This window comes from Erpetoichthys calabaricus, chromosome 1 (genome assembly GCF_900747795.2).
Source record: "Erpetoichthys calabaricus chromosome 1, fErpCal1.3, whole genome shotgun sequence".
Taxonomy (NCBI): Eukaryota; Metazoa; Chordata; class Cladistia; order Polypteriformes; family Polypteridae; genus Erpetoichthys; species Erpetoichthys calabaricus.
The window spans coordinates 303333568-303354594 of NC_041394.2; the positions used below are offsets into that span (position 1 = coordinate 303333568).

The 21027-nt window shown below is 37.4% G+C and overlaps 1 protein-coding gene across 1 annotated transcript in view; it reads left to right on the forward strand.

Moving 5' to 3' along the window:
* The window catches only part of tmtc2a (transmembrane O-mannosyltransferase targeting cadherins 2a), a 518416-nt gene that overhangs the window by 384839 nt on the left and 112550 nt on the right, over positions 1–21027 (forward strand). Inside the window, exons 3-7 of the mRNA XM_028817226.2 lie at positions 174–996; positions 5946–6060; positions 15686–15771; positions 19370–19554; positions 20677–20755. Coding sequence (XP_028673059.1) covers positions 174–996; positions 5946–6060; positions 15686–15771; positions 19370–19554; positions 20677–20755 — 1288 coding nt within the window. The remainder of the gene's footprint in view (positions 1–173; positions 997–5945; positions 6061–15685; positions 15772–19369; positions 19555–20676; positions 20756–21027) is intronic.

A 21027-nucleotide genomic window follows, 5' to 3' on the forward strand; every position in this document is an offset into this window, starting at 1 on the left:
ATTCCTTTGTTTGAAATGTTGTATGTAAAATGGTCAAAATGTTGAATGTTTTTTGCTCAACTAAAGTAATCTGCAGAGCCCATTTTAAGTAATTCTTCTAATCTGTGTGTGAAGAATTTTGTGAAATTAAATACTGAAGCTTACTTCCAATTTCTTTTCTTCTTTTGTTGCAGAAAAAGAATACCTCTCTTCTGTCAAGTGTGAGTTCTCTGGCTACTTGTGGAGCTGCCTTATTAACTGTTCGTTTGTACTGGATGGGTAACAAACCTCCAAACTTTTCGAACTCGGATAACCCAGCTGCTGATTCAGACAACGCCATAACAAGAACTCTGACTTTCTTTTACTTGCCAGCACTCAATGTGTGGTTGCTCCTCTGCCCGAACACTTTGAGCTTTGACTGGTCTATGGATGCTGTGCCTCTAGTAAGGACCTTAGGCGATTGGAGGAACCTTCACACTGTGGCACTCTATGTTGGATTACTAGCCTCAGCCTGGTTTAGCCTTAGAAACCCCCCAAAAAATAAAGAGGCAAATGGAAAAGCCCACGCCATGAATGGGAAGCACAACTCTAATGGTGACAGCCACATACCAGATATAGGACACCAAAGCCACGAGTCTCACTCTCTAAAAACCGAGAATGGAATACATAATCATTTCATTACAAGGACTTCCCTGCCTGCTACAGAAAATGTTGTAGCCTTCTCCTTAGGACTGCTGGTGGTGCCCTTCCTCCCTGCCACTAATCTGTTTTTTTATGTAGGTTTTGTTATAGCAGAACGTGTACTTTATATTCCCAGCATGGGCTTCTGTTTACTGGTGACAGTGGCCATGAGATCCCTGTATATTAAGTTCAGGAGGAAGGTCATGAAGAGCTTTCTTTTGTATTGCACTGCCACTTTGATTATTTTATATGGAATGAAGACAATTTTAAGGAACCAAGACTGGCAGGATGAGGAAATGTTATACAAGTCAGGGATAAATGTGAACCCAGCAAAAGGTAAATATATTCTAATTTAAGGCATCATTGTTGTTGTGTTGTACTCCACACAAATATGTTTTGTTTTTCATTCATTTATTGCAATTGGGAAAATTTTGAATTTATTATCCAGATTGTGATCTGACCGTTTTATTTAATCCTAAATTTTACATAGATTTACTGCACAAATGTTACTGCTTTCCAGAACAATGTGAACTGCAGGAATGAATCAAAAAGTAAAACTAACTTAACATGTTTCTATTCTATTCTTTTTTCATACCCATTTATGCAGTTCAGGATCACAGGGGCTGCAGCCTAAATTGACAGCGTTAATCACAATGCAGGAATCATCCCACAGTGGGGCAGCAGTCCATGACAGGTCTTACTTTTCATAATAAATCTGCATGGATATACTGGTCAGATTCTAATAACATGATCATTGTAACATATTCACTTTACAGATTTTATGTGTAAGGTAATTGTTACATTTAATATTGTATTGGGGCACTAGGATGGATGCTGTTTCAGCTGAAGTACCTTCATGTTCTGCTGTCACTGTTAATGCCCATCAATCTACATATTGTTTTCCTTCCCACTGACATGGTCTCAGAGATGCCAAAAATAGCTAAATAATGGGGCATCTGTATCTTTCTCCCACCCTGCTTCTAATGTTCTAATGTCTCTTGTGTTTAATAACACTGCCAGTGCTGTTCTCCCCCAAAAGATCTGTCTCCCTTCTTTGTGCCTCCCTTGATGCTCAAACTCAAAATTGTGCTGCCTGAAAGGCTGACATCCACCCAGGTGTAATTCCTGCTGTCCACATCACCACCAGCTGCCAGGTGTCACAGACTTAATTTTAGAAATATGACTACAAAAATAGAAAAGCAGGATGACCCGGTGGCGCAGTGGTTAGAACTGCTCACTTACAGCACCAGGAAACTGGATTCAAAGCCAGGTCATTGTCTGTCTAGAATCTCCCCGTTCTGGCTATGTCTGTATAGAATTTTCTTGGGATAACCTTGTTTTCCTTTGATAACTTAAAAACATGTCAGTTTGATTGATTGATGAGTCTAAGTTAGTAGAGAATGAACATGCCTTGTTATGAACTGGTCCCCTTGTCCAGTTCAGGTTCCTGCCTTGCATCTAATACCGCTGCCCAAAAACCAGAATGAGGACTATGGGTCTTCAGGAAATAGAAGTATATTAGGTTTCATTTGATTTCTTTTGCATTTTTAACACTTACATTGTCATTCTGATTAAGATGATCAGTATATTTCAGAAAGATTGTAGATGTGTAAAATTGCTGCTAAAATTGTTAAGGTGAAAAAGTTTTCAGGGTGGGATCCAGCCATCATTTGTGGAAACAGAGCAATGATGTTAAAGTGTGGTCTGAGGGTCAGTGTTGTGCAAGGTGACGGTCAACATTTGTGAGCTATGTGATGTTTAAATTGCTAAGATATGTACTTATTTATGTATTTACACTAGAGCCTGTGATCATGACAGGCTCACACTAACCACTGCATCACTGCACACCAGTTTCAAGTTTGTTTTGTTGTTCACATCAAAATGATATAAATGTTTTATAATGGATGTAATCATATTTAATACAATGCATTTTTTTAAACTTGTTGGTTATGTACTGCAAATAACTGCTATTGTCTTTGTTTTTGTGACTGCTAATGTATTTGTTTAACTAGAATAAGGTTCTCATTTTTAAAATCTAGTTTTTAAGTATGTTTATAAGAGAAGTATTTGTAAAAGCACTGAAGTCTGAAAACAAATCTTCAAATTGAAAAAAGGAATCTGCCAGGCAACATTAAAATCACAAACTATAATTTCTTAAAAAAGAAAAAAAAAACTCAGGACTAGGGCATCACCAAAAAAAAAAGAAAAGAAATTGCATGAAATTCTGTCCTCCTGCTAAAGGCTTTTTACCTTAAGCTCTGTGTAATCATTTTCCCATCTGTTTATATCATTTGTTCTTATCTTGCCCTCATCTTGGAAGGTCGTATAATTTCTGAAGCTGACCTACAGTAGTTAAACATTCCTTCTGCATTTTGTGGTGCATAGTCTACAGGCTGTAATCATCTCCTGGAAACTTCATCTTCACTAATATCATTTTACGTTCACAATTTATGCCATTTAAGAAAACTTTAAGTGACTGGAAACATAAAAAAGTAAGGAAAAAAAAAAGATCATGTCTGCGTAATTTATTTGACTGATGTGATGAAGTTGCCCAGGATGACAAATTTAAACTTTCTTTCTTTCTTTCTTTCTTTCTTTCTTTCTTTCTTTCTTTCTTTCTTTCTTTCTTTCTTTCTTTCTTTCTTTCTTTCTTTCGTTCTTCTATACACATACATACACAGCCCATGTATACCCCAGGAAGGCAGTCTCTGACTTTACACAACACCACAAACCAAGTGGCTAGGCTTAAATGTTCAGACTCCCTACCTTCTTCACATTTCTCTGTCCTGCTCCACTGACAGATTGAGGAGATCGTTCCTCCCCCAAACTATGCGACTCTGTGTAAACATTAACATTTAACATTATACAAAGTTATTGTCTGTTTTTCACCTGCATTATTATCATTCTTTAATTTAATATTATTTATTGTATCATTCTGCGGTGGGTTGGCACCCTGCCCAGGATTGGTTCCCTGCCTTGTGCCCTGTGTTGGCTGGGCTAGGCTCCAGCAGACCCCCGTGACCCTGTGTTCGGATTCAGCGGGTTGGAAAATGGATGGATGGATGGATATTGTATCATTATGCTGCTGCTGGAGAATGTGAATTTCCCATTGGGATTAATAAAGTATCTATCTATCTATCTATCTATCTATCTATCTATCTATCTATCTATCTATCTATCTATCTATCTATCTATCTATCTATCTATCTATCTATCTATCTATCTATCTATCTATTTCTAGCAAAACTTCAGGGGCTTCCCCCAATCACATCTCCTATGTTATGTTTCATAAGCAGAATGACTTGTATCTCTTCTTATACAGTATTCTGTCTCTGTTGCAGAACCACCATTTTAAGTAAAGAAAATCCTTCCAGTTTTTGAATCAGCTTGTAACGGTTAGTGCTGCTGCTTCACACACACACACACAATGCCACATCTGGTATAGTGTGCACATTCTCTCTGTGTCACCATTTATTTTTTTCCTGATACTCTTGGTTTTCCTCCCACATTTCAAAGAACTGTGTATTAGCTTGAGTGTCAATTCCAAACTGGCCCCATGAGTTTAGTTTTGCCCTACCAAGGATACTAAATTAAATTAAGCAGGTTACAGAATATTATATTAGATTATATTTTTCTTCTTAGTTTTTACATTTTCATGGTAGTTTAAATGCTATAGATTGGACTGAAATCCATACCATTAAAGCTTTTAAAATTCTATAACGATATGGATTAAAATTAAAACACTATTAAAATCACATTAAGCAAAACGCAATTCAATCAAGAGTATACACTACACAATTCCAGAAAATTAACATACATTAAAGCACCATTCAACCATTACAGCTTTAATCTTCCAAGATTACAGATGGGCTTTGTTCTCTATAGGAGATATAACATTCAATTTATTTCATTTTTGTACTAGTGTTTTCAAAGAACACTCTCAGAGAACTTGCACAAAATGTGCAATGCAATAACACTCATATGTGCTTGTCATGATTTGACGGTTTACACAGTTTAATCTTGTTCATGGTCACCGGGTGCTGGAACCTGTCATGGCAGCATCGGCTTGAAGAAAAAGACCAACCCTGAATGAGATGCTAGCCTATTACACAGCCCACTCACACACACACACACAACACCCACGCTCACTTTCACACAGGGTCAATTTAGAATCCCCACTTAATCTAATCCTCATGTTTTTGAGGAGGAAAAACAGAACGGACACAAGCAGAACATGAAATTCCACAAAGACCACCACTAGGACATGAGGCCCAATGCAAAATGTTATGTTATGTTATACTGTTCTTCTGTCTGTTCACTGGGGCATTGTTAGCACAAGTTATGTATGGGTACCCAGTGACCACTCCCAATCCCTTCAAAGTAATTTTCAGTTGTATGAAAAGCAACAAATTGAGAAAAACTCTAGGCATTACTGAGCAAGCCTAGAATAATTGCGAAAAGAAGCATCAATTTATAGTGCAATTTGAAGTGAACGATTTCACTTGGCCAGTCATGCAGGATGAGAGAATTTCAGAACTGATTTAATTAAATTCTACTGAAGCTGGAATGGGTCTTGACGGTCTGGGTTTGGCTACCTTGAATAATGTTTTATAAGCAGCTATCCAACAGCCAGCAGGGCTTGAAAGCCAATGTCTTTATACCGGTCCCAGAAGACCCCAGCTAAGCTGTGTTGGTTTATGTGATTTAAGTTTTGAGTGACAAGTGGGGGCCACAAGATGACGTGCAATCTGCAGCACATAGTTCCCTAGATTGCAAAGGCAACTTCTGAAAACGAAATGCACAAGAAGGCCTTATGCTTTCTGTATGTAGCCACTGAACTGTGGTATCCTTTTCTCTTTATGTTTGTGTGTGAGGAATAGCTATGAGTGAAGACTACTGTCCTTATTTTTCATTTGCAGATCATTTATGAGATGCTTTACTAAATACTGAGATTTCATATTGTAAACATTAAATAAAAAGATAACAGGTGGTAATGACACCCAGGTAAGAGTCTGTGGTATAGCTGTTGCTTATTTTGTCATATGCTGCTTTGCCCACAGCATTTCACCATAATAGCGACTCAGAAGCTCTGCTATAAATTATTATTGTTTTACTTTTAAGCGTCCTTGGGCTTTGCAGCTTTTCACTACCAGTTTCTATTTTTTAATACTTGAGATACAGTTGTAAAAAGGGTTGTTTTGTAAAGACAGCCAACTTGGAGTATCACTGTTATTAGCTTCACCCTTCAGAGCTTTGCTAAATAATGCTTTCTGTCTCTTCGTCAGCATGGGGTAACCTTGGGAATGTCCTCAAGAGCCAGGGCAAGATGGCAGAGGCTGAAAAGGCCTATAGAAACGCCTTATACTATCGCAGCAACATGGCTGACATGCTGTACAATCTGTAAGTATGCATGACTCATCTTGATTCACTCAAAGCATGGCAGGATGAATGATGCTATTGAATGCTTGCAGCTACTCATATAGTGAGAGATTGTTTCTACAGCCCCCTACCCCCCACCCCCTTAGCCCCCTCACCACCCCTTCCCCAACCCCTTATCTTCTTTCTGAGACATTACTTTCATTAATTATATTGAAGTTGATAGTGAGTCTTTCCTTGTGTTTCATTGGTTAATATGGCACTCATTGCTCTAGGCACTACAAATTTGAATTCTTGGCTGGTTTTCTTGAAGTGATTTCAGAAATTAGATTAGATTAACTTTATTAATCCCATGGGGAAATTAAATAGTTTGTGAGTAGATGTAAAGATAGACAAATACCGTAAATTCTAAAAATACGGTATGCTAGATTTTTACATTTCTGCATGTAAATACTGTAAGTGACATTGTGTTCTCCATTAGTACTTGACGCCCTCACTCCCATTACCCTCACCAGCCTGGGATCAAAACTAGCCTTTGTGCTTTTAGCCTCACCATGGACAGCATGTAAGCAGTTTAACTGTCTGAGTTAAAGCTCGATAGGCTGGGCAGTTAAAAAGAGAATTATCTCAATACATCAATCACTAGTATACAGACCCCTACCAAGCCTGTCACTCTGCCCCAGATTTAAAGTCAATGAGGTGTGTGATCATTGACTCCATGCTACTTTAACTAAGATTAGATTCTTCCGTACCGTCCATAGTAACGTGTCTGCCTTCTGGAATTGAACCCTAGTTACTACTTTCTCATGTGTACCATGGTCACAAGCAGTATGATTATAAAACAGAAAGTCATTTTTAGATTGAATTGTTAGCATCATTATTATCAGTGAGAACAATGTCATCAAGGCACAAAAACAAGCAGTGTTACGATGCGTAAATGGCCTTATTTAGTGTGGTTGAGCCAGTGGTACATTTCACGACTTGTGGATGGAAAGGGTGCCAAACCTGATGACTGCAGTCACTGATCATGGCTAGAAATCACAGAGCATGACAAATTACACAACTTCATGATGACTTTCCAGTACAGGTTCACATATCCAGCTCATCCCTTTTTCTGACAGCTAATAGTGTGCTGCCTGGCTGAACCGGAGCTGTAGAAATGCTTTCAAGGTATGGAAAGTTCTGGCACAATCATCAATCCGCTGTCAAATGCAAAAATGTAAAGGTTAGGTTGATTGGTGACTTGAAATTGAACAGGTCTGCTAATTTTGCTAATTACCATTAAATGCATTGATATAAAACGATCAGTGTTAACATCAGAATGAGGACAATAGTGAGGTCCTCGAAAGACATTTGAAAATTAGAAAGACAAATTAGAAAATTCAACTTAAATCACAAATACATACTAAATCTCTAAGTCAGTATCTCAGGTTATCTTACCTAATCTTCTGACAAAGGTGTAAAAGCTGTTTGCAAAACATTTACTTAGTTGGAAAAAATGGAATGAAAGGACATCCCTACACTAGCAGTTATTATAAAGCATCACTTTAAATGTCCCTGCCTTGAATGCAGCGAAAGAGATTTCAAACTTAGGATTTTATTGTCCATCCATCCATCTTCCAAACTTACTTTCTGCATTTGAGATGCAAAAAATTCAAGAGTCTGTATTAAAACCATTGGACTCAAGGTATAAATCAAATCTATAGGATGCCAGTCAGGCATGCATACTGTGTCAGTTTAGTACTGCCAGTCAGTCTGGGGCAAGAAATAACCCCAAGACAAGCAACACAAATAAGGGTAGAATACACATATTAAAAGACATTGACTAGACCAGGATTTCCGTTTTGGTCCTTAGAGATGTTGAGGCAACATAACTATGCACAGCCTGTTGTTGGTATGAAAGATTTAATTTTCTATTCTTAAATGTTTCACTCACCAGCCCATGCATCCAAGAGTTTATTTTTCTTTTTTTCCAAGCTCTCTAGTCTGTTGTACGTGGCCCATTTTTCGGTGTCCTCATGTGGTCATGGGCCTGATGCCACAATAGGACACTGCCTCTAGCTGTATGTGGCCAGTACTTCAGCCCAACAAATGTTTTTACATTTAAAAGCCAGTTTCCTAGGGAGCCATTTGAGCTGACTGTCTAAGTGCATATGGAGCAGAGGCGCCACTCGTTATGTGGCCTACTTTTAGACTTTATCAGCCTGTATGATAATTACATTTTGTTTCCAGTTTTCCATTGTTGTTTTGATTGAACACAAAGATGGTACTATATCAGAACAAAATACGAAACCAGCGAAGGGTTTAATGAGTCTCCATTAATAATCTCATCCCCGTAACCAAATTAATGCAGAAGGAAAAAGAAAAACAAACCAGTGGAGGCCACTTTTTTGATGATTGTACAATTGCTTTTGTAAAGCTGACCTTGTTTATTGGACTTACCCAATGCTTCAGTAAAGCTCATTCAGAATTGTCTTATCTCCTCTGAATTTCATGACAGCAGTTATTGTAATATGCTTTAAATTTGAACTATGGACAGATTGTATTTCACATAAAGTACACAGAGCCATTAAGGAGACGGCTTTGAAGAAACTCCATGCTTTGGCTCGAAGAAGAAATCTGAAATTCATCTTGTCTATAAATTTAAAAAGTACATCTTCTACTTGGCAATGATATATGTTATGGGACACAGTCTAAAAGTCCCTGTTTAGGGTTTTTATTGAATCATTGGCCGAGTGTTAATAGCTTTCCTTTAGCACTCTGCATCAGCAACTAGAAACTGGCTGTGAGGTTTAAAGGATACTCATGCTGTGCTCATCACTCTCTGGATGTCTTGTAAAGCAAATAGTTGCAAAGTCTGTTGTTTTTTGTGATGCCTGAGCCATTTAATCATAGCATGTAACCTTATGAGTGGGTTGCCTTTTCAATGTTAATTTTTATTACTTTTTCTATTCTTCTTTGGAATAAATTTTAAAGCAAAAGGTTAAAGATAGACTATTTATCATCACACAAACTATTTATAAAGTTTATTGTCTGTAATTTTTAAGTCCATAATCTCAATTTCTCATGCTGTCAACCACCAGGTTAAATTATGGCTTGTTTTCATTACATCCTACATACAGTAAGTATCCTTACTACATCCTGTGTTTTTGTATTTATTGTATATAACCTATGTAAATTTTAAATTATATTTTGAAAATGGCTTTAGAATTTAGTTAACTAAAACTGGAATTGACAATAAAGTGTGGTCTATTGATTTGTTTTATATGATAACAATAGAAAGCCTTTGATAGTGCTATTAAAGTCACAGCACCTCATTCATGAAATGTGAGCGGAACAAAAGTGTGTAAAGTGTTGTAGAAGCAAATTCTGCTGTTCATCAGTACTTTAGTAGTGCCGATTTATATGTAGCTATGAACAGATTTTACACATTTATCGTGCTTGTAATATGAGTGGAAATTACAAATGCAGCTAAATATCGTTTTCCATCTGTACAAATTGCTATTTTAATTTATACTGTGTTTTTTCCTATTCACAGTACTGCACAGATGCCAATAAAATTTAAAATATTGGAAGATATTAAATACAGTATATAACACCTTGTGCAAAAATAGTTGACAATCTGCAACTTTAAGTTTACAAGTATTTTAATTAATAAAGGTAAATAGGTCATCGACCAAAGGTGTTTTGCGATTTTATTTTCTACATGTCGAGTTGTATATTTTTTGCTCAGATTTCGAGTCATATCATTTGCATCTGACTTTTTGCACAGTTTGTATGATGAATGCCACTGAATTAGTGCCATCCATTTCTTCTTTCTAAGCTTTTGATTTAGTTGTTCGGCCACTAAAAGAAGAAATAATGTTTTTATTTTTTTCCACCTCAGCTAAAATAACTTCTAAGCATTTGAATCATTTCTTTGTTTCTTTGGGACATTTTTGCAGACCTTATGTGCGTATTAATCACAATCTGCTTATATAGCCGTAAACTGGGTGTAAATGGGGGAAGATTTATATGAACCTATTGATGACATAAACGTAACAGCCATTTACAAGTAATTGGTATCAGCCCACACAGCTGCTTATGATAAATAAGTAAAGTGCTCATGAATCCATTCTGAGGTTTTAGTAGGACTATCTCTTACACAAAATATACATGTAAATTTTAAAACATTACATCTTGCCTGAAGAAGGGGCCCGAGTTGCCTCAAAAGCTTTTATATTGTAATCTTTTTAGATGCCAATAAAAGGAGTCATTTTGCTTGACTTCTCACTACATTCATAATACATACATTCACAGTACAACACCCTAGTACTAAAAACATTTCCTAAATAATAACTTTGCTTTTGCTAATGTTTTAAATAGTTATAATGTTTTCTATGTTCCCAGGTTTCAAAAGTCACGGTTTAGCACTATTATAAGATAGATAGATAGATAGATAGGAATCTAATAATAATATTGGATTGTATCATAAGATGTAAATTGCTTTTCATGTGCAAACAATAGATTAAATCAGTCTGTCTATTATCTGTCCCTGCTTTGCTTGATTCAGGGTCATTAGGAACACAGACTACTGGTAGGATCAGACACAAGGCAGGAGCCAACCCACATATTAGGAACAGCAAAAGCACTTTGTCTGCATACATACAACTAAACATAATAAGCTAAGATTAGATATATTGTTTTTTTGATCTAATTCAGGTGCTATAGTACCACAGTGTGTAGTGTTGCCCTCTCACAGTAGTTGGACCATCAGTCCCAAGCTAAACTGGCTACTAATTTATCTAAAATAAATAATTTTCTCTGCAATGAAATTTAGCTTTGTTTTAAAAGTACTGCTTCAATTTAAATAATAAGATCTGGTAATGTAGCAAATGCCTTGTAACAACAGAAAATATTCATACATCTTCAAACCAGGTCACTCAAGGTCTGCTATAATAAGATGTAAGATTTCTGTATTTATGAAATACATGTTGATGAAATGCATACTAAATTAAAATTTAAAATCATTCATTATAAAAGGCATGCTATTTGAACTCACCATCTTGAGGTTAGGAAAAAAGGTCACCTGATACAAACACACTATGTACAAAAAAGGCCACAGTTTACCTCTGCTATGTGCAGATTGTCTTGTGAGTGAAGAATCTGAAGTCAGCTGAACTTCAACTGGCAGATCCACAGACGTATGCCTGTTGTACATGTTTATACTTTTCTAAAGTTATGAAAAAATTAAAAAACACAAATGCAGTTACCCACTTTGAGATCTCTTCTGCTTCAATTGACTGCTAAAAGTGCAGTAGCATGGATGAATAAAAGCAGAAAGTGTTTCAAACTTTTCTTATAGCTATGGAGACAACATTGCTACTGCATAATGTGTTAATAATAATAATACATTAACTCATTGGCTGAATCACGAGTGTCCCTCACACATTCAAAAGCTAAGTTACTCCTGCGACGCACTGTTCTCTTTAGCTGCAGTATACAGAAATTTCTGCCTAGGCACTCATTTAATGAATACTTGGAAATACACACAGAATGGCAGAAGGAAATGTTGCATCATTAAACATATGGTGTGATTGGGGTGGTGCAGGGGCCTGCACTTATAATTGTACTTTGCCAAGTTTGCGATGCTTGCTAGTAATAAGAGCAGCACTTTGAAAGAGCAGCCATAGTCTCAGCTTTCATCTCGTTCCATGAATGCTACAGTAGTTTATCATTCATAGCTGACGGTCTGAGCTGAAACAGAACAAAGTGCTTCTCCTGAAAGTATAGCTTTTGGGTTTTTATTTTTATTTTTTCAAACAATTCTGCATTTTTTAACATTTTTTTCAATGTGAATGATTTTCCATATTTGAAGAATGTTTCAAGTTTGATTATTCTTTTGACAGCCCTAGTGCTCTGTTACGGGAGTTGTAAGTTCTCCCAATGTTCTCTCACAAAATTCAAAACATGATGTTAGGATAATTAATGGCTATTATTTGTCCTGGTAAGAATAACTCTGGCTGTATGTAGCAAATATCAAGTATGAACCATATTAGAAGGAAAACAAAATGAAGGAAAATCTAGAAGTGCACATTGTATAAAAATTGATATACAGTACCAAAAAGTCACCCATGTAACTTTAGTGTTGATGAACCTGTAGGTGAAGCATCAGGAATAATTTGAATATTGTAATGTTAGCAAAATACTTATTTTTATTCTGTACAATAGAGTAATAAGTGCTGCCTTTATTAAAAAAAATAACTTTTTATAGGCAACATTTTAGAGCAGCATCATTGGGCTGTCTCTGCTGGGCATCACAGTAAGGCTATCCTAGTTTTATGTATAAAAATTCTGTCTCTAGGTTACCTAAGGAAACCTCATAGGTAATTAGTTAACTGATGACTATTTTCCAGCGTCTGTTTTTTAAATGTGTTTCAGTCACAGTAAGTCCACACTGCAGGCAATTCGGCTTTGTAAGTACTTGTTAAGGCAGAAGGAGGAAATGGCCATCGAAAGGATCAGCATCTCCAATTCCCCCAACCCTAGATAATACCTGTGCTTATATACAGCCTTGATGGAAGAAGAAGGGCAAACTGCAAGAGATTTATGTGAACTGAAATGTTTGTATGTTTTTCTGGGGCAGCAAAGTGGTTAGCAGTGCTACTTCACAGATTCAGTTTCTGTGTTCAAATCCCATGCCTGTTTATTGTCTCTGTGTAGTACACACATTCTCCTTGTGTCTGTGTTGTTTTCCTTGAGGTCTTCTGGTTTTCCCCTCACATCTCTAAGGACAAATGTGGTAGGTTCATTTGGCACTTCTAAAGGGGACTAGTGTGAACGTGTGGGGGTTCTGTGATGGACTGGGATCCTCCCTTGTGCTGCCAGAAAAGACTCTGACCACCTTCCATTAAATCTGAACAGGATTAAGTGGCTTGAGTTATGGTATTTTATATTTGGCTTATACTTTTAGTCAGAATGACTTATGAGATTAGGACACAATACAACTGTTTTTGTGCACAAGCAGGTTATGATACCAACTGACAAAAATTAAATATCTAAGCAAGATAATAAAGTGAATGTATTAAAATATAGCATTGATATTACATTTATAGAATGTTAAGTATTACCCTAAGTTCTTGTCAATAAGCCGCGGCTTATCTAAGGAAAAAAGTTGTGAAAATGAAAAAATAGAATATCGGCTTATACATAAGTCCGGCTTATACATCCATCGCGGGGGTTGCGTTCCAGAGCCACCCGCGAAATAAGAATATCCGCGAAGTAGAAACCATATGTTTATATGGTTATTTTTATATTGTCATGCTTGGGTCACAGATTTGCGCAGAAACACAGGAGGTTGTAGAGAGACAGGAACGTTATTCAAACACTGCAAACAAACATTTGTCTCTTTTTCAAAAGTTTAAACTGTGCTCCATGACAAGACAGAGATGACAGTTCCGTCTCACAATTAAAAGAATGCAAACATATCTTCCTCTTCAAAGGAGTGAAGCAAACAAATCAATATGTCTGTTTGGCTTTTAAGTATGCGAAGCACCGTGGCACAAAGCTGTTGAAGGCGGCAGCTCACACCCCCTCCGTCAGGAGCAGACAAAGAGAGAGAGAGGGAGAGTTTGTTTTTCAGTCAAAAATCAATACGTGCCCTTCGAGCTTTTAAGTATGCGAAGCACTGTGCAGCATGTCTTTTCAGGAATCAGCTTTACAAAAGATAGCAACGTGAAGATAATCTTTCAGCATTTTTAGACGAGCGTCCGTATCGTCTAGGTGTGCAAACAGCCCCCCTGCTCAATCCCCATACGTCAGGATCACAGATAGTCAGCGCAAGAGAGAGAGAACAGTAAGCCGGGTAGCTTCTCAGCCATCTGCCAATAGCGTCCCTTGTATGAAATCAAATGGGCAAACCAACTGAGGAAGCATGTACCAGAAATTAAAAGACCCATTGTCCGCAGAAATCCGCGATATATATTTAAATATGCTTACATATAAAATCACAATTTAAATGACCGCTACGCGCTCGTGTTGACTCGGCGACGCCCAGAGCAGAAAGAACGCGCTCCGGCCGCTCCAACCGCGCCATGCGGGGAGTGAGAGAGACGGCAATATCTCACACTCTCTCCCCCCTTAAAGAAATTAAATGGGCGCGAGTGAGACCACTGACCTCCCTCCCTTCTATTAGTTATAGGTTATAGTACGTTCGGCTTATCCATGAGTCCGGCTTATCTATGATACGATTTTATTTTAAAAATTCGTATGATTTTTGGTCTCCGGCTAATACATGAGTCCGGCTTATAGACAAGAACTTAGGGTAATTATTTAAACATATTTTATTAGTATTGTATTTTTACCATTATTACGAGGGAGGCTGTACAGCCAATACCAGTGTTAAAGATTTTCTGTTGCTGAGACTATCCATAGCATTCATTTGTCAAACGTATTGCAAAATTGTAGAGGGAGATTCTAATTGGCGGGGCCCCGAGTTATGATGTGTTACTCACGTAATAATGAAATGATAAAAACGAAATAAATATAGTGCATACCTGGAGACAACTGTGGACGTCATTCATGACGTGTTGTTTCCAATATCCATGCCAGGTTCTGAATAAGATGTTTCGAAAGTGTTTCCCTAATCTTGTAATGCTTCCTAAATGCTATCTGAGACTGCTAGATAGAAGCGATACACCAATACGTCCACACAAGAAACACCCTCTGCTCAGTCGTGTACGCCATCCTTCCCTGTACTGAATTTAGAGGGGAACTGCCAATGCATTCACTTTGTGTACATTGGAGTTTGCTGTAGGTGCCAGTCCGGTAGACAGACACCGACGTTTTGCCACCCGCCGACAGTCTCGACAGAAGAGCGCCATGACTCACTCATTCATACATTTATCCAGGAATACTGTGATCTTTATTTCATTTGGATTGCTTCATTATTAAGACAGTAATACATCATAACTCGGGGCCCTGCCAATTAGTTGATTAGCTGTATGTCCAAAATGTCTGTTACCCCCACACTGCTGGATGAAGACAGCATATCTACAAAGAGTTGATATGTATTTATTTGGGCATTCAGAGAAATAACAAAAATAAATAAATACAATTAAAATACACAAATAAACCTGAGCAGTTTTAATATTATAATTTTTGTACTAGTCTTTCTTTTATAGTGAATTAAATCCCATGCATTATCATTAGAATAAGAAGTAAGGTCACCAGATTTGCCTACTTTCGGGTTTTGTTGATGTTTTGAGTCCTTGTCAGCATTTCAGCTGAAAATCTTTTACAGTAGAATGAATTACAACACTAATCACTGCAGGGCTTAAATCCAGGTTTTAATTCATGTTCCTAATTTTTACAATATCCAGCCAGCTTGTAAAGCAAAAGGCCTCGTGCCTCCAGTGCAACTGTCTTTCACCGTGAAAACTCCAGCATCTTTGACTGTCTGATAAAAGTCGGAACACCCTTATTTCTTGTAGCCTCAAGGACAAGTGTAGAGTGTGGCTGTGTTCGTATTCTGCTCACTACATATCACACCACTCGACAGGGTGGTTCACCTCAACTGTTAAAAGCAGCTTTAGCCTGCAGCCCTTGCTTTGTTCCTCTAAGTGATTGTGCTTGCCGTTGATCCTTTGTCGCTTTTCTATTTTTTTTTCAGAGGTTTGCTGCTACAAGAAAACAACAGATTCTCTGAAGCTCTGCACTACTACAAGTTGGCCATTGGAAGCAGGCCCACATTAGCTTGTAAGTAACATGTTTTCATAACCATGACTGTCATTGTACAATTTTATGCCCGCCTTTGAACAGAAGAGAGGAGAAGCAGCTTTTCACTACTCAGTTAGTGACTAATGCGGCTTGAAAAGTTATTTTTGCTTGCTAATAATTCCAGGCGATTGCATACCCATTGAATTTTAGGTTTGATGGAAGGGTAGCTATTTAATCGCTATTACTTCCTAATTTAAATTTTTTCATCTTTTTACACAGAAGAAGTTATTTCATGCTATTTTAGGCGATCATCTGCTCCATTCAACTGCCGGAGGAATTTAATTGCATAAAGCCCTGTGTTGCTCTTGTTTCGTTACTTGCTGTCGCATTTAACCTCAAAGTCTTCTGTAGCAGGTGGTACACCGTATCAGAAACAGACTGAAATTTCAGATTAATTATGCAAGCGCTTTTCCTTTCTAAAAGGGAGTTTACACATTGAGAGATTTCAAAGTAAAACTGCTAATCTAATCTGAAATACTCAGAAATCAGCCGGCCAGCAAGAATGTAAATGTTAATTAATGTCCTGCAACCTTCATTTTATTGTGCCTGAATTTTTTTCTTTGTAATACAGGTAGAAAAAGGTAATTAATTTTTCACAGGAAATTGTTCTGCAGGTCACACTACTTACATATCTTTTCCTGTTATGACTAAATGCCTAAGGGTTCATAATTCACTTTAGCGGCATGTTTATTGCCATAGCAGTGTTAGGAAGAGTTGAATGGAGAAGTACTTGAACTAGAAAGAACAAAAAAATGCACTTTTCCATCATAAAATGTGTGCTTTTCAAAGCAACAAGAGCTTTAATGAGTTTCAATCAAATGAGAATAGCTAGTTATTATATAAATGAACTGGGAGTTTGGTTTGCATGGTAAATAATCAGTTTTAATTAGTTATTCTATTAACTAGCTCTTCCAAATGAACTCTGAAAGTGTGTGAAATACTCAGTTAAAACTTCAATGGTTCCTCATTATACACTCTAATGGATTCTTTTTGTCACTATATGTAGGTTCCTATGATAAATGCAGATTGAATAAAACAACCCATTTCACACCTCAGTGGCAATACCCACATGCACTGATATACATGTGTATCAAGCATGTGGAGATTTTTCTTTCTTTGCAAGCAGTACTATGAAGGCATAATGCTGAAAATTTCTGTTTGGACCCAAATGTATTCACTTTTAATATTAACTTTTAGAATGTCCTGCTGTTAACAAACATACCTGAAAGGGCTGAAAACTATCCATGTAGTTTCCAAATAATGGCTTAAAAATAGATGGATGATGTAACAGTGTACATGAACTGACAATCTGGGGATTAGCTGTTTGAATTAATAAGGTAAAACTGGTATCCTACTCCACATGATGTGAGAGGTTGAGGCTTTAGATTTAGGCTGAGTGACTTGTTTTTTCTCGTCATACACATTTCATTATAATGTTGACCTTGTGTTAACTTACATATGATAAATAATAAATAAATAAATAATAAAAAATAGGTTGGTGAGCGGAGTGAGAGGCCACATCTCCAGCGGGTACCCACTGCCACCTAAGTAATCGTTTATATGGTTACATCATAAAGATAATTTTCAATTTTGACCAAAGGGATAATGTTAAATTTCTTAACATACCGAGAAACAAGCCATCACACACAACACCAATTTCAAGTTTGTCCTCAACAGTACTGTTTCTCCGAATGAATGAGTCATGAGTTGTGCCAGGCCATCTCTGCACAACATTAATGAGATGCTCAGGTAATTTGCACAATAATAGAGTGGAAATGCTTTCTATTTACGTAAGCATTCTCTGAAGGCACCTTTATAGCAATGAGCATGCAGTCGACCACTCTGATTACATTTGGAAAACCGGAAGTTGCTGCAAATTGTGCTTTAATGTTTGCATGTTCAACCACAGTGTAAGGAAATCTAATATATCTGAATGACAAGTGGATAATACCATCCCATACAGCTGGCATGGCTCCACTCAGTGATGACTGAGAAATACTTGAATTGTCAGCCAGTTCATGTTGAAAAGCTCCTGTGGCTAAAAACTTGAGAGTAGACACAACTTGCAAAGGAATAGGTTGAGTACAATTCCTTAAAGTCTGCCTTTGTAAAGCCAGTGACAGTTCAGCACACAGCTTGAAGAGGATAGCTCCTGGAAAATCTAAATCGATTTAGAAGCCAGTCATCATTATGGGACAAGAAATCAGTATGATCTCTAAATACAGCTCTGTTCTAATTCTTCCATTTGCGATATCTTCTAACAACGCTAAAGCAGCTGTGGTATTTGGAATAGTTTGGCCATTCCGTGCATATTGTTACAGAATGGTTATAATCAAGTGCCGTAAATTTATAAATGATATGCTATTCATTTCGGTGTATTTGATACAGCCCACATCATGGAAACCACACAGAAACAGTAGCACTGCCTTAAGGCTGGGTACTGCCCGTTTACAAAACTGTGAAGAAACGTGTGTGAGCATGGTCTGAGGCTGCCATGAAAATGTGCGTAGCATTATGCCAAGTTAAGTGTTTATACATCTCAACATGAGCATGGAAACAGGCATATGCAATATTTTTGTGTGTTTGCACTGTTTGTACATGAAGCCCCAGGTGTTTGTGTTCTAGCAGGACATCAGATTCACAAGAGAAGGCCCAGAATTCCTAGTCACAGAAAGTGTGACAGCCAAGAACTCAACATTAAGCATAAACACTAAGACACAAGCTATAACTGCATACACTCTTCCACCGTCTACAGTACATACACATATTCAGTAAGTCCCAGTTATAAGAAAACAGAGTCTATCTCAGTAAATTTGAAGTGAGTGGACCCTGAATGGATACTAGAGCATGCGTAGGCACATTCCAGTTCTATTAAAAGATAAACACAGTAATGTCTTTGACTGCAGAAAACTGGATTTCATAGAAGAAAATCATGCAAATATTTGGTTGGCTGTTAACATTATACTAAGAAGGTAACCTTGCCCTGATAACATCTCATCCAAGTGCAATGAGCTACCATGCTGCACTCTGCATGATTCAATTACGTTTTCATGGAAAGGAAAACAGCATCCGAATCATTAGATTCTGCAGATTTCATACTGGGCTTTAATGAGGCTGTGACATATTCATAGTGAAAAGTGGATGGGGTGCATTGAAAAGGGTATGCTGTGTAGGAGAAGATGATGGGTAGCACACATGAAAGCTGTAAATTAGCAAGGTGCATGGAGAGGCTTACATAAAGGGAGAAGCCTAATACCTTCTTCACTGATATTGAATGATGGTCCTCAAACTCTTCAGTGAATCAGGTGTTGGCCCCTACTGTGAGTATGTATGTGAACTTGCCTAATTTTAGTGTAGTTGTAGGTGTAGTTCTCATCATTTTGGTAGTGGATGTAGTCCCAGGGTTCCGTTATCTCATACACTCTTTACCAGGTACCACCTTTATAAATCAATCCCAATTATAAAAGTTGCTCAACTGGATTTATAGTAGAAATAAAGAAATGGCTTCACCGTGTATTCTAGTCTCTGGTGTTTAATTATTTTCTGCCTGAAATAACTGGAGCCATTTTGCTCACAGCTGCATACTTAAATACGGGAATCATCTTGATGAACCAAGGCCGACTAGATGAGGCTAAGCGGACATTTTTAACATGCGCCGAAATCCCTGATGAAAACCTGAAGGATCCTCATGCCCACAAAAGCTCAGTAACCAGCTGCTTGTACAACCTGGGGAAACTCCTGCATGAGCAAGGCAAACATGAGGTGAGAGTTTGGTCTGTGTTCTGTGTCCTTGGAGTTAGAGCTGTTTGATACTTATAACTTAAGCTTGTGTGGTCTATGGTGTCTGTATACATCTGATTTGGAAACGATGCTTTAGGTGACGCTTTACACTTAATTGAGCTCTAGAGCAGTATTAGAACTATACCACGATATAATTTAGATAATGTTTTGTGTTTATGTAAAATATCAGTTTTAAAAAGCACTCACTATGCATTCGCAGTCCCATTCTCAAGTTGGCAAAACACTCACTAAAAACGCAGCAGCCAAAAATAAATTCTTCAGGATTCTCACAAACTCCACAGCCAGAAAGGCACCTGGCAGAGTTGACTGTTGCATAAGCACAGATCTGAATCCAACCTTATCACTGGTCCAAAGATGCTGGCGAGTGATCACTCAGCTTGATGGCGCCTACAGCCTACAACATTCACCCTGCAGTTGGTCTGCCCTTGAACCTCCTAAAGTCCAGAGCCAGTCTAAATACTTAATTATCTCTGCTACATCAGTTATGTTGAACAGTTGTCTTCTTTTTGTGTTTTTGATCTATTATTTCTGATACTTTATTACCTATCCATCTGTCATTATTAAACAGCTCCATTGCATTGTATTTTACAAAGTAATTCACAAGGTTAAAGATCCACCTTTGATTTACGTTGTCTGTTGTTACGCCTTTGCAATGCTTTGTCTGATACATCTTGCTCTGTAAAGCTTTTCACTGATTTGTAACGTAATTTGTGTTCGAGCTCTTTATGTTGAGTCTGACTTGTTAACCTGTCTCTCACGTTTTATTAATTAGCAGCTAGTAATTATTAGCAGAAATCAACAGTAGTCGGCTTTGGAATTCAAGTTCAATCCACACCCTTCGTGTTGAGTGTCTGCAGAAAGCAAATGTGCACTTTAGAATGGATTTATGTATCAACCACCATCTTGAGTGTAAATTAAATTCTCGTTGCAGGTTTTGTGATCTGTTTTTCTCTGTTTATAAATTAGGCCCTCACATCCTTTTGCAGTTTCACTGTTCTTCAGATTTTCTGCAATTTTTACACCTTAGCTTCCCTTCTGAAATGTATAATTAGGCTTATTGTGTTTTTTTTCTTTTGCTTTTAGGAGGCTCTGACCGCTTTTCGTGAAGCAATACAGAAAATGCCAAGGCAATTTGCACCCCAAAGCCTGTACAACATGATGGGTAATTTCTTTTAATCAGTAACTATTTCTAAGAATCTTTATGTACAATTGATGAAGTTGCATTGAAATTTGTCAGTGCAATAAATATAGTAAACGAATCACAGTATATGTACAAGTATCATGTCCAAACTGGGCTTGACACCGAAGACAACATTTATTGGTCTTATAATTAAATGGTCTTTTTTTTTCTTATTTAATTTGAATCCTTGCTTCATTCATTTAGAATACATATTACTATGTACAGCTTATACAGTTGGGCCTTGAGATATACTG